Source organism: Alosa alosa, chromosome 16 (assembly GCF_017589495.1).
Source record: "Alosa alosa isolate M-15738 ecotype Scorff River chromosome 16, AALO_Geno_1.1, whole genome shotgun sequence".
Classification (NCBI taxonomy): Eukaryota; Metazoa; Chordata; class Actinopteri; order Clupeiformes; family Clupeidae; genus Alosa; species Alosa alosa.
In genome coordinates, this window is record NC_063204.1 from 18443580 (window position 1) to 18458584 (window position 15005).

At 39.9% G+C, this 15005-nt stretch overlaps 1 protein-coding gene across 4 annotated transcripts in view; it reads right to left on the bottom strand.

Moving 5' to 3' along the window:
- Nucleotides 1-3306: 3306 nt before the first annotated feature.
- Nucleotides 3307-15005, bottom strand: part of scn5lab (sodium channel, voltage gated, type V-like, alpha b) — a 113381-nt gene continuing 101682 nt past the window's right edge. For 2 of the 4 annotated variants that reach the window (XM_048265790.1, XM_048265789.1), the window contains 7 exons: nt 14326-14598; nt 13639-13692; nt 13333-13470; nt 13132-13236; nt 11852-12122; nt 8968-9033; nt 3307-7805 (listed from right to left, as the gene is read on the bottom strand). In XM_048265790.1, the coding sequence (XP_048121747.1) occupies nt 6556-7805; nt 8968-9033; nt 11852-12122; nt 13132-13236; nt 13333-13470; nt 13639-13692; nt 14326-14598 (2157 nt within the window). In that variant the 3' untranslated portion in view covers nt 3307-6555. The remainder of the gene's footprint in view (nt 7806-8967; nt 9034-11851; nt 12123-13131; nt 13237-13332; nt 13471-13638; nt 13693-14325; nt 14599-15005) is intronic. The other 2 variants (XM_048265791.1, XM_048265792.1) reach the window with 1 other exon arrangement.

Sequence of the window (15005 nt, forward strand, 5' to 3'; positions counted from 1 at the left end):
AGTGCCGCCATAGAGGAAATAGCGCATTCAAGACAAATCATTGAAACCCATAACATGTATGGAAAGGAAAATGGTTATGAGTTCAGGATGATGTGTAATTTGTCATTACACACATACCTACGACAAAACCTCAGGTCTCAAAATCTGCTACTAGCTTAATGATTACAGTTGGGGTTTTTTCTGTCATCAAAAACCTGTAATTGATAATAGCATCAATTAAATGGGAATCAATAAAGTATCTATCTATCTATCTATCTATCTATCTATCTATCTATCAAAGCATGAGTCATTCATTTGTCTGAGGAGCAGCTCCAGTGAGCTTTGGGATTGAAGGTAATCCCATGTTTCCACCCAGACCTTGGCAAGTTGAAATATGACCTCTCATTAGTGTGGTAATTTCTAAAAGTAGGTGTCATTTGCTGGGAGCCCATTGTACTCTCTCTCTCTCTCTCTGTGATTGATGCCTCTCCATTTGCAGTAATATTGGAAACATTGTCCTCTTTTCATTCAGTTTGGAATCCTCTGTGTAGCTCTGTGTATTATTTCCTTTGAGTTGTTGTACATTTCCTGGGTTTCTAATGTTCACTATAGTTTCAGGTTATTTGCTGTTTGCTCAGGGTTGGGTTGGAGCACATTCCGTTCAGATAGGCTATAGCCCATATTCTTTTGAAAGAGACACCGTTCCCACTGAACCATACCAACCAACCCCCCACACACACACACACACACACACACACACACATACCCAACCATCACCACCACCCCAACCCCACCCCCTCCAAAAGCTTGTTTTGTTTTGCTTTGTCTTTGATAGCGTGCAACGCTCTCGTTGTCTTTTTACAGCCCTGAGTGGTTAGCAGAGCAACACCTCCAGGCTCGGCCTGAGATGGCCTGCGTGTTACATGCACGATCCACCCTAATTTGTCATCTCAGCACCACAGTTGAAGGCAAGTACTGACATGACGTAAACGTAGCCTAAGTGCTTTTTGGATTCATAATTTACATTCTTAAATGTGTTAGATGTCACACACAAATCTGGTGAATATGGCCCTCCAGATGTTGAGCCACTAAACATGTAGTCAACTATCAAAAATACACAATACATATAAATACAAAATAAATATTTTTAATTGAATATAGGCCAAGAAACACAAAGCACCAGAAACTACACGTCCCTGATATTCAGTGAGCATTGGCCAAATAACTTCAACCTTCAGGTTCAGCTCCTACCTCTGACATGGGATGCTCTGGAAATGAAGCAGCTCCCTTCCTCCTGGTTCTCACGTGTCACAAACATCTGTTGTTGCTTTATGTCTGCTTGTTGGGTTTTCCACCTCACTTGGGATGGGCATAGAGAGCAGCTCTCGTGCTACAAACTTAAGGAAGTGTTACACATGATAAAAGAGCATAAGACAACAGTAAAATGGGTAATTTGCCAAATAAAAAACCTCTATATTGTTATCAATTCACTTTAATGCTACTATTAAGGAAAAATATTACAATTTTGTCTTCGTCTGCTGTTTTTGCTGTGAAGACATAATACATTAGTATACTAAAATAGTACAGCTTAGCCCAGATTCTGAGATCTGCGAGGGTAACAATCACTGGTTCAACAATTAATTTGCAGCAGCATAATGGTTCTATCACATTGATTGCACCTTTTTTGGAAAATGGTCCGAATGTACTTGAAGTATGTATATCAGTATACAATTTTGCATAGAACACTGTGACTCAGTGTGTAGCTTCTAGGCCCTAGCATTTACCTTGTGGCCCTTTACAGTAATTAAATGGCAGAAGTGGAATGCCAGTGAGCTCTATAGGGGGCTTGAGTAGGTGTGTGATCACAGTGGCATATTGGCACAAGGTAGACTAATTGTACACCTAACTGTGTATATATCAATCATATTTTTCTATAACACAATGTCTTTTGTTTTTTTCTGAACTACCACTTTCTCTCTGTAGCCAGCTGTAATGTTTAAATTACACCGAGATTCCAAGAACAATCTATAATGTACATACGCCATAGCAGAGATACCCATCAGACATACTGGCGGTGTCAGTTGTTCTTCATGAATGTTTCCCAAACAGCTAGTTAGAAATGTTGGTCAGCAGCAACATGCAATGGTCAGAAACCTGTATCCTGTACCTGCATGCATGGCATATTTTGTTGTAATATACCATGAAAACATAAAAAGTAGGCTACCATAATATTGATGCTCTGTGTTGCTGGTACCAGAGAAGAAGTTTACACTATGTATCTTCTTGGTTTGTTGGAACCATGTTCATATAATGGATATATCACCTTATACGCATAAGTTAGTGACAACAGGTAGGAGTGGGTGTCCTCTGTGAAATACAGTGAGATCTGCAACCAGTATGCTGGCAAACCTGATCAGTTGTACTGTGCATGAATTTATTTAATTTATACCAACAACTGAATGGATGACACCTCTAACTGACAGTGTTACATTTGTGTGAATATTTTAGAATGAGTCGGAACAGCTTACTGTAGACTACAACCACTGACATGTTAAGGCGTCCAAGTCTATACTAATTTCCTCCATGGGCCTGAGGTTTCCAAGGGAGTTATCCAGTTTTGCTGAATCCCTCTCCATTTTCAAAAGTCAGCTGGAGGCCCGACTCTTCCATTTTCACCTACACACCTGATGCGCTTTCATCTTCTAACCTTCTAAACAATCCTTTTATGTCCCTTCCAGCTCTTCTGCCTCTCTTCAGGTCTCTCGTCTCCCAAGTGCTTTCCTTCAGTCAGCTCACTGTACCTGCCATTTGGCTGAAGTGAAAATGAATGCGTTTATCAGCTGCTTGTCTCTATTGTACCTCTCTTGGAATGAATAAAAGCATCTGACAAAAATAAAAATAAAAAGGTTAATGTATAGCATGTGGCTGTAAAATATAAGTCCTCTTCTCATTAGTCAAATTGCTCCTGTAGCCGGATGCACATATGTTTTGTTGTAGAGTCAGGAATCCCCAGAGGATCTGTACGATGTTACACATCTAATGAATGTACACACTGGGACATGCTCTAGAAAGCCCCGGAACATTCAGTGCCCTCTGCCCAGAGAGCATGGAGGGCATGCCAGACAAAACTTTTTCAGCTGACTTTTGAAGTGAATTGGAGTGTGCAGTGTCGTTCTTTCGTGCAGTCGTTCTTTGTCATTAAATTCGTGCCGCACCTGTCTTCCTCTGAGTCAGGAAATGGTTGACGCCTGCAGGGGCATGTTTCATTGTGCGGGAATTTTTTTCAGAGCACTTCACAAATAATTTCACAGAACAGCATACAACAGATACAGCAAAGACTGATTTATTCAACTTACAGATCCATTTAAACATTTCATTCCCAACACAGGTCAGTTGATGTTTGTTTTCCATGAAATCTCATCCACGGCCAGTTCAGATAGAGAGAGAGAGAGAGAGAGAGAGAGAAATAATACATAGCTGACATTTTGTAGTGTTCAACGTAGGGACAAAAGCCACAGTCTCTTTGAACAAATATAAATCCATCATTTTTATAGTCACTGTCTTTTTACCAAAATGAAAGCGCAAAATGTTTCCTCACATTCACATAGATGACTGTCACCATCATTCGCTGTCCGTATTGAAATGACCCAACACCCCTGGTGACTACAAACAAATTCCGCTTGTTATTATTTATTAGCATGTTCACACAGGCCTTGCTGGATCTTCTCTTTTGTGAAGAGTAATTGAATTGCAGGCCGTTTGCTTTGCGAAATGAGGAGAGTGGAAATGGAGGGCAGTGTGCTGCAAAGCGCCCAACAGAAGGGGCGGGGGTGAGGGCTTCGGGGGGCACACACACACCACACACAGACAGACACACACACCCTGCCCGCTGACTGTCAAACCAAATCTGTTCAGCTTCCACAGCACAGTACCCATCTGAAACCATTAGATCAGGGAGCTAACAGCAACATGCTTCAGCCTCATCCCCCAGCACAGAGGCAGCGCTATATGGCATGGTGGAGTTATCACACACACACACACACACACATACAAAATTACAAACTGGCAGATATACAGACACAAATAAAATAAAATGAGACACTCACACAGAAGACACACACTCTCTCTCACACACACACATACACACACTTGCATGCACAGATGTTGGCAGAAACACTCACCGAACACATACACACACACATTTACAAAGCTAAAGCTCAAGTCTTTTGGGGGTATGGCTCCTCTCCTATGCAAAAGTAATTTAACTGAAGGCAGTTCCAGCTGAACAGACTTCTGTGTGATGGAAATTGCTCATAATAACATTGCCTTTGTAATTATTTTACAAGTTGCTCTCGGTGCAGTGTTAGAAATCAGTGTTAAAATTGTTGTGTATGGGCAGATTGCAGATTGTGGAAATTAATTGTATATAGAAAGGACAAGAAGAGAAAGAGAGATTGAGAGTAATAGACCAAAGTCTCCTGTGCATCCACTGTTGCACTGTTATTCTTAACCTAAGCACACTGCTTGCTTCAGATACATGTGTAATCCTTAACCATAGCAATATTTAGCCATATTTGTGAAAAATATATTGCGGATCATTACATAGTGATCAGCAGCTACTTCTGTCTGGACATATTTGTATGTGATACATACTCTACGGAATTATTCTCACTGCAATCTTCATAATTTCACCATTTTAGTTACAATATGTACTCATCTAAGTGGTGAGATTTCAGTGAAATGCAGTTGATCATTATTTGTACTACTAAATTGCATTAGCATTTATTATTCCTCTAGTAGGTAATCTCTATGACTTGCATCACCTTTTGAAATGTCGGTTCTCCTGTGGAGTGAAAGACTACAAAACAAATCAATTTATTTCAGGTGTACATCAGTTGCAGAGAGTTTGAATGTCTTTCTTCCGTGAAATAATTGGGAGCAGAAACTATGTTTCAATGTTATTTTTTTTACACTGAGTGATTTTTGTCATGTTGGATTTCTTGTACAGGTTATATGCATGTTACTTTGAGTACAGTACTTTCATAAAACAGACTGAATTCTGTACAAGGAACCACAGGTAAACTTGGATTATATTAATTATTCTAAGGGTGGTTTGGGTGAGGTCTTTTTCTCCATTTTATTGAGTGGATTCTCAATCATTCTATCTCAATTATCTTATAATGTATATGGAAGCCAATAATAATGGTCACAACAGCAACATAAACAAAACATTAGAAACAGCTTGTCTTGGATGATGATCTTTTATGGTGAGAAAGCTGAGCTTGCCATTATGAACAGAGATGGATACAGAGGAAAGACTTCTACCAGGCACACACTGGATCTATTGCTACAGAAAACAGCCCTTCAACAAACCTACAATCCTGACCTGAAAGATGCATCCAAGATCAGATCCTTAAGTTGACTCTGAGATATAAAAACAGATGTGCTATAACCAGTTAGAGTGTAGCCTTAGCGGCCACAAAAGTTTTCTTTATAGAGACGAGGCCGATACAATACAAACTTTGACACTTATTTTTAAAATTGTATTTAAAACTAAAAGTAGCAAATTATTGCTGAACTCGGTGTGTGCAAAATAGAACAAATCATATTCAGCTTAAAAAATAAAACTGTGTTCTTGAGTGTTACATCTGTGTAGGATGCAGTCAAAACGTGCAAAAAAAAATATTTCATAGGATAAATAATTTTGCTAAAGCAAAAGGTGTAGGCTTTCTGAAATAAATGTTTTGTAACAATGCCTACACACACCCCAAGGTAAATAAAGGTGTTCATTTGAATCAAGAGACTATTATTGAAGTAGCTTGATTGTCATTTACTGATCATACTTACTACTCAGATCAGGTTATTGATAAGCAACTGATGTAAAGGGGAAAATATTATGTGTAAACTCAAATTGCACTGATGCAAATTTTCAAAAGCAGCTTGATTCATATAGTTGTTTTTATTACCTGTCCTCCCGTTTTATTACAGTCTAGTAGTTTTCAAGGTTTTTTGTTGACTACTCAAAAAGAGCAGAGGCAATATAGTACTTTAAAAAATATCAAAAATAGCATGAACCATAATCATTCTATGAAAGACTGATAATTAGACATTGATATACTACCATAATCATACTCCCTTATCTTTTGCTTAATTTTAAAGCTGTTATTTGGAGGAATCACACCAATATAAGTAAGACCTTTATGTACTCATTCAGGCATACTTTGCAGTATATTGATAAACTGTATGTCTCAGTCTAATAAATGAGTATTACATCAGTGATATAATTGCAATGACCCTGCAGAAGTCTTTCATGCATATAAACTTAGAACTGATGTGAGCAGGGTCAAAGGGTCTTCTATGTGATGTATAGTTTCCCTTTGAGTATTCCAACAAAATCTATTACCCACAAGAAAAAAAAAAAAAAAAAACTAAAACTCAAATTTCCTTTGAGAACCCTGCAGTTTTGATTCACAACCACATGTATATCAAGACTGAAGTTGGTGTCATATGAACTATGTTACATTCGGTAAACAAAAAACAAAACAAAACATGAATTAACCATGTCCTTCTCCAGCGTTACAGAAAAGTTTCGCGGTCTCTGTCGGGGGAAGGATAATGTTCGCTCAGGTCAGTGTCCCTGGCCTCGGGTAATAAAGCTTGAAAAAGCTCACTAGTGGCCCTCGTCACACTGTCATAAGATGGTGGCGAGGAGGTGGAGGACAGCGTTTCTATCAGCTCCATTTCAGGTCCATAGTTCTCCTTCATCATGGAGGCTATGAGGCCCTCCTTCTCAGGGGCAATGCAGCTGTCCTCCTTGCACGCCCCCTCTGTTGTGGTGGTGTTGATCTGGCGGTAGAGGAAGGAGGCGTGCTTCATCTGCCTTCTCACCAGGTGCCTCCGGTAGCACCTCTGGATGATGGCGGCAGACACCTCCTCCTGCTTGCGTCTCAGCGTGGTGGTGATGGGCTCATAGGAGATCTTGGATGGGTTGGCCATCATGAACTTCTCCTCCATCTGCTGCTTGAGGGCGTCCATCTCGCCCGACTCGCCAAGCACGCGCTTGGTGAAGGCAAACAGGATGTCCAGGCAGTGGATCTTGTCGCCACTGACCATGGGCAAGTCCATGGAGATGAGCTTGATCTTGTTGGGCTTGGCAATGCGCAGTGGCTCCGACAGCGTGTCGGCAAAGTCAGAGAGCTTGGAGTACTCAATGAACTGCGTGGCCTCGGGGTCGAACTTCTCCCACACCTCGTAGAACATCTCAAAGTCGTCCTCGCTCAGAGGCTCTGTGCTTTCCTCGGTGGCGACACTAAAGTTCTCTAAGATTATGGCTATGTACATGTTGACCACGATGAGGAAGGAGATGATGATGTAGGTGACGAAGAAGGTGATGCCCACAGAGGGATTACCACAGTTGCCCCGGGCGTTGGTGCCCGTGTGTGGAATGTTGGGGTTGCACTCCTCTGGTGAGTTGTTCAGGATGGGGCTCAGTAGAGCGTCCCAGCCGGCTGACGTCGTGATCTGGAACAGGCAGATCATGCTGTTTCCGAACGTTTCAAAGTTGAACATGTCGTCGATGCCGGCCTGCTTTTTGACGTAGGCAAAGTTGGCCATGCCAAATATGGCGTAGATGAACATGACCAGGAAGAGGAGGAGCCCAATGTTGAACAATGCTGGTAGGGACATCATTAAGGCAAAGAGTAAAGTCCTTATTCCTTTAGCTCCTCGAATCAGACGCAAGACCCGTCCAATCCTGGCCAATCGGATGACTCGGAAAAGGGTGGGAGAAACAAAGTACTTCTCGATGATGTCGGCAAGAACAATACCTGCAAAAGCAAGCAAAAATACAGCAGATGTAATTAAAATACGTAATCTTTGCACTAACCTGTGTAAAGGTAAGCCCACTCCTGCCTTGTATAAGTATGTAAATGATTGTATGTGGAAAAGCCATTACTAGATACAAGTCAATTCAAGACAAATATATTCTCACTGTAAATGTGAATCAGGTTTCTAGGCCAAGTATACTGGCATATACAAGGAATTTGGTCTCTGCATTTATCCCATCCGTGAATTAGTGAACACACAGAGCACACTGTGAAGTGAAGCACACACTAACCCAGAGCAGTGAGCTGCCTTGCTACAGCGGCGCTCGGGCAGGAGTGAGGGGTTAGGTGCCTTGTTCAAGGGCACTTCACCCATTCCTACTGGTCAGGGATCGAACTGGCAACCCTTCGGTTACAAGCCCGAAGCCCTAACCAGTAGGCCATGGCTGACCCCTGTAATATCTGCACAGTCAACACAAGACACAACGATGGGTAATATATAACAGCTCCCTGATGTTTCCATAATTGTCTTAATTGTAGGGCAATAATTAAGGTATGTCTTGGTATCCTTGGAGCCCAAACACTCTGTCAGAAAGCCATATCAGTACATAAAAGCTGTGCATGGCATATTTACAAACAAAATAAGGGTAAAAAGAAATTATGCTGAATTCTGAATGAATGGATGCTGGTCAAGAAAAGCTAAAGAAACATAACCATGTTGGCAGGGGCCCTATGCATAAGCAGTCCTGATGGGCCCCCCTCCTCTCTTGATCCATGTTCCTCACATACTTTTTTTCCCCGAAAAAAGAATTGAGCCACTGTACACATAAATCTATGTCTCTCTGTTCATTAATTCATTTATCTTACCAGTCCTGGATCCTATGGCAAAAAAACTGTTCTGCATTGCCCTGACTATTCCCATTTACTCTTCTGTCCTCTCACTGTGCTCAGAGCAACCTTCATATTCCCTGCTCTCTTCACTTCCATTATCCCCTATCACATCTTCTCTATCTACAAGGACAGACCCCTCTACAAGCATGAAGCATATGATTGATATTAGCCTCATACAAACATAATGAAACACACTGGTGTTAGTGTTGCTAAACACCTTTCAGTCAAAATTGCTAAACATGGTTTGCTTTAATTTTGAACTGTACAAGCTCACCATCTCTCACATCCACAGTATAATCAGAGGATGATGAGGGGTCCACTGAAACAGGGATTTCTGAAACTGAGGGTCATGAGGGTCAAGATTTGCTACTAGGTAAATCTGATATAGCTATTAGAGCCTGACCGATACATAAGTGTGCCGATATTAGGCCAATTTGTCATTTGTTTAGACACAACTTGTCTAGTTGGTGGTCACCCTATTTCTGCTACTTTATAGCACACACATTATAGCACGCTTTATAGCACACACCTTTTCAACTCAGATTATGACTATTAACTGGTCTTTTCCATGTATTTCTTATTTTTTGGTAAAACATGGTTAATTCATGTTTTGTATTTTTTTTGTGCCTTTTAATGTGACATTACAGTAGAGAAAGTGACAGGAAGCGAGTGGGAGATGGGGTGGGATCAGGAAATGACCCGGGCTGGACTCGAACTGTAACCAGTTGCGCCCCCAATGTATTTCTGCACAGAACGCTCGCTTGAAGTGGAAATAATAGGCGTCCCTTCTATTATCTAGCTGGGTTGCGGTTGCAGCACAGTTGGAGCCGTGCCTGAGACAAATCAATACGCAACTGAGCAGTTTCGCAGACGTAACGCAGGCAATGTGTTCAAGCCATATGAGAGGACGTTACATTATGCAATTTTCCTTTCCAATCACACAATGGATCACACTGTTTAATGCTGTTCACGGTGTGTAAAAGCACAAAAATATCATTTTATGAATGAACGTTATGAATCCCTGAATAATGTGATTGGTTAGGCTGGACCAATGATTTCAAAGTTAGCGCTCGTCGTATTGTGTTGGAAAGGAATCCCAATCGTGAGGGACCAGACTCTTTTCACTTTGTGAATGAGTTTTGTTTACCAGACTAGATAGTTAGGCCTATTAAAACACAATATGTGCTACCTTGATCAGAAATTTCCAATATGCTAAATATTAGAGTACATTTTTACATTGTGTTTGTTAAAAAGGAATATTGGCTGATTTATCGTTTATCGTTTTTTGAAATCCTCAAATATCGAAATTGGTATCGGTCTTTAAAATACAATATCGGTCGGGCTCTAATAATGTTAAATGACATGTAGCCTATGCAGCTTATGTTTAACTCATTATTATTAATTATATATTACAAGATATATACTGCTAGATAGATACTGCTAATGATAGATACTGCTAAACATTTTTCAAATTAGTCTTATAATGGTGTGGTATACAAACAGTGATGTTAGAGTACAGTTTATTTAGCCTTACGATTACATGTATACATGGGCGGATTATGAACTTTCGGGCCCCTGGGCCCAGATGTATTGAGGGCCCCCCACTAATTGTCGTATATGTGGGGGGGGGTTGTGGGGGTGGGTTGGGGGTCCTCCCCCAGAAAATGTTTAATTTGTTTGATGTGATTTCCTGTATTCTGGTGCATTTTGGGGATGGCCAATACTAAATTCAATTCATGAATTCATAGCCTACATCCTGATTTGTTGATATTGAGGCAATGGTTCCATGCAAAGGCTTGGGCTTCAGGGCCCCCTGACCCCTTGGGCCCCTGGGCCTGGGCCCGGTAGGCCCGTGCAGTAATCCATCCCTGCATGTATAGCCAAGGTATCATTTGAAAGTGTATTTTTCCGTTCTTTCAATTTCGTTAGTTCGTTCTATTCAAGCAGTTCAGAACCATGGGATTTCATGTCTCATCTTTTTTTTATTATGTTTGTGCTCACCTTTCTTTGGAAATAAGTTGTTTTTGGAAAGAAGTCGATTTAGCTTTCTTAGAGAAAGATATATTGCACTAGCAGCACTATAATTTGAGCTCCAGCACTAGTAATGCTCAACTACCATAAACAAAAGCGTTTAGTTATAAATCCTGGCCCCCAGTCTTCACTATTTTTAGGATGCAAAATTCAGTCAGTCAATCAACCAAGTTATTCAGCCAATACACTAACTTTACATTTCTTCTGACAGTCATAATGACATTTAATTTGGAAATTAGAATATTCAAATGAAAGAAAGAATATCCAAGAATTGTCAAGGACCCTCTCCCCACTTTCCCTCCCAATACGATGCTCATGCTTGTTGGTGAACATAAAAATGTATTACCCATTAAGACAAGCATGAATAAACGTTTATTACATTTAATTACATTTAAAAAGCAGCTAAAACAAACATTCTGGTCAGCTTTACATATACACTGAACCTGATTTGTGCACCTCATAACCTGGGAGCATTTTGACCCAAATGGTCTGAAACATGAATTATGAATGGTAGAGGGGTTCAGAGTCACCTCCCTGAACCATACATCAACTCCTCCAGAAGCCATTCATCAACCTTCCAGCCCCCAAGCTCAAAAATCGTCAGCTGATTCAAACCTCAATCACTGCCCAATCACCTGGGCTGACAGACCTGATTGCTTCAATTACCTTCACCTTAACTGAGGCATCCTTGGTCAGGGAAGGCTACGCCATCAGAGCAGTAACCCTTTGGCCTGCTCCATTTTCTGATCAGGGCCATAAGGAACATATATGTTCCAAAGTGCCTCAAAGTGGGGAGAGCCCATGTATGCATGGGGAAAGCCAGGCTAACTAGACTTGGGCACAGAGACCTTGATCATTCAAGTCAAGGGTATGTGGACTTGTGTATGTGGACACTCATGCTATAACATATGAGCAGTAAGATGGATGGGTGATGATATTGGCATTTGAACACCATCAGTGTATCCTTTAGTCAGGACCTTACAGGCTTTGGATATTTCATAACAATATTTAGTAGCTGTTGAGTGCACCTTTGACATACTGTAGAAATGACATGTTTTATGAACACAATTTTTACTTTAAATATTTCAATGTTTTTTCATGTAATATATATATTGAAACACACTCACCCACAATGGAGAGGATGACCACAACAAAGTCAAAGATGTTCCAGCCAATTTTGAAAAAGTAGCAACGAAGGGCAATGATTTTGATGATGCACTCTGTAGTGAAGATTATAATGAAGGCTAGATTGATGTTGTAGAGGATGTCCTCCATTTTGGAGGACTGTTCATCTGTCTCCACCATCATGGTCAGCATGTTTAGGATAATGAGGAGCATGATCAGGATGTCAAAGGCTTGTTTTGACACAAGGTCAAAGAAGAAGCGTTGGACTGCATTCTGTGGAGAGTTTGGGGACAAATACAGTTGAGTATGTTATCTCCTTCAATATAGGCAAGGCAAGACAAGGGAATTGTATTCATATAGCACATGTCATACACAGGGGTAGTTCAATGTGATTTACATAAACAAGAGCAAAGAGTACATAACACATAAAAGGGCAGTAGTTTTAACATTTTAAAAAAAGTACAGTACAAAAATGGCTCCCTATAGTGGCCAGAATTAAATTTAAATCTCTCACTTTGGCCTATAAGACACTGGATCTGCTCTCTGCTATCTTAATTCAGTGATCAAGATATATATTCCCAACCGCCCTCTGAGGTCTCCTGATGAGCATCTGTTGTGTCAACCAGCCATAAACGCTAGGTCAAATTCAAGATTATTTTCCTTAGTGGTTCCTTGTTGGTAGAATGTGTTGCCCAATGCTCTCTGTTTCTGTTATAGTTTTGGGTCTTTTAAGAGGGTCTAAAGGCATATCTGTTCAACATGCACTTAGTTTATTAAGCGTTTCTTATGCGTTATGGTTTGAATATTATAGTATTTATTTATTTTCATTAGGCTATTGATTGAATTGACATTGTTGTTTATTATTGCTATTCTCCTTAGTCTTACTAACTTTTAAATTGTTTATTGTTAAATTGAACTTATTGTTGTTATGTCGCTTTGGACAAAAGTGTCTGCTAAATACCATAACCATAACAAAAATAGAATAGTTAAAATATACCATAATTTATCATATAAAAAAGTAATAAAAAGGTCAACATTTCAAAATATTTTGTCAGGTCTTGATGAGTCCAATGTATGTTTTGAAAATTATCATGACACACATATAGCAAATTTCATCATCAAATCAATACACAAAAAGAAACTATTCAACATGTGACATATGTAAAGAAAACAGGTATATTTGTTTTAAAAACAAACTGATGTTAATGGCCCCCAGTACAGTGACATAAAGGCTCTCTAATAGCAGTAATTAATCAGAATGTGGTCTTGTGAGGATGCTCACCACAGGGCGTGGAATCGGCTTCTGTGGCTTTTTGGATCCAAGTTTCTTCATGGCATTGTAGTACTTCTTCTGTTCTTCAGTCATGAAGATGTCCTCCCCACCTAAGTAAAAAGAGCACCACCTTCACTGTTATTTTCTCATGAGTGTTATAAAGAGTATCTTCACAGATAGTTGTGTGAGTATCTCAGTGTTGATACTTATCTTTCGCTTCTGTTGGTTGAAGTTGTCAATGATGACACCAATGAAGAGATTGAGTGTAAAGAAAGAGCCAAATATGATGAATATCACAAAGTACAAGTACATGTACAAGTTGGTCTCCTTAATTGGCTGTTCCTCTACCTGAATCAGCAAAAGGGGAGATAAGATAAATGACATCAGTTCCCATTAGTGAAATTCCAAATTATATATATATATATATATATATATATATATATATATATATATATATATCAGCATTATCTGATGTGTATGTATTAAACAAACACCAGGGATAGACTGTATACTAACCGCACGTGAATCCACTGCTGCATACATGATGTCCATCCAGCCTTTGAAAGTAGCCTGAGAATAAATTAAATAGTCTTCATGATTATATTAAGTTTTTTATACATGTAAAGTACAGTTTAAAACATTTTTCAATAATATGCTGCACATGTTACAAAGATAAGATATCTCAAACCAAAAGAACGGGAAAGTGGGGAAAGAGGGGGAAAGGACAAATATGGGCTTCCTTCTGGTGGGGTATTTTTAAAGCTGAAAGACAGAAACTGAATGGAATATGGGGTGTCCTACTTCAAAACAAGTCGGGGCTTATCAGCAAGAAATCACTACGGTAGGGCTTTTTACCTTAGTTACCCGTAATTGCAGCCTTTTGTGAATGGCTAAGGGCTGACTATTTCTAGATGCAAATGAAAGGTTTGTATTGAGTGAAGTCAGAAGAAGGTGATGGAAAACGCTAAGTGACTTGTTGCTAGGCGACTGTACCAACTAAGTTAAAGTGAAGAATGACATGTGTGCACTCTCGCTGAGTACAAAACTCAGTATAATGGTCCCGGTGACTGCTAAAAATAAGTTCCACCAACTTGATTGATTCGGTTGTTCTTGGGGAGACAAGGTGGGCAGCAACAGCAAAAGTAAAGAAGAGGAAAAAGGAAAGTTTCAAGCAGAGAGGGAGTGGGAGGGCATCAAACTCACCACTTGAAGCAGCGCAAGATAACCGGCACCCACATTATCGAAGTTGACTTTCACTTTGGTCCAGTAATACTGTGTGTCGTTCATGCCCAGGCACTGGGTCAAGTTGTTGATTTCGGTTACATTGTAAATGTAGCCTGTGCGGTTGACACAGCGGCCAAACTTGCCCGCAAACAGGTTGACCCCCATGATGCTGAAGATTAGCCAGAAGATGAGACAGACGAGCAGCACGTTCATGATGGATGGGATAGCCCCAATCAGAGCATTCACCACCACCTGGGTACCGTGGACAAAGGGAACCAAAGTCACTAGGGTGCACCCTTCATTAGTATAACAGGGACAATTCTGACTAATATGCCACTTAAATGTCAAAATCATTATGAAAAACATGTTATTAACTAAATGCTATGTGACCTTGTTACTAATACAGTTACCCTGGGGACTTTTATTCAGTTAAGTTTTCCCTTTCACATAAACACATTTATGGTGTACATTGGACCATGTATTACATCCAATGATGTAACAAACAAAATAATTCGTTCAAAGCCCACTTGTATTTTACTAAAATAGCAACAAAAAAAAAATTGTAGTTTATTTCTTTAACTGTAATTACCACTACCACTTAATTTGACAACCTCCAAATATTAAGATGTATATGTTAAAGTGAGGTGGTAAATTTTGCA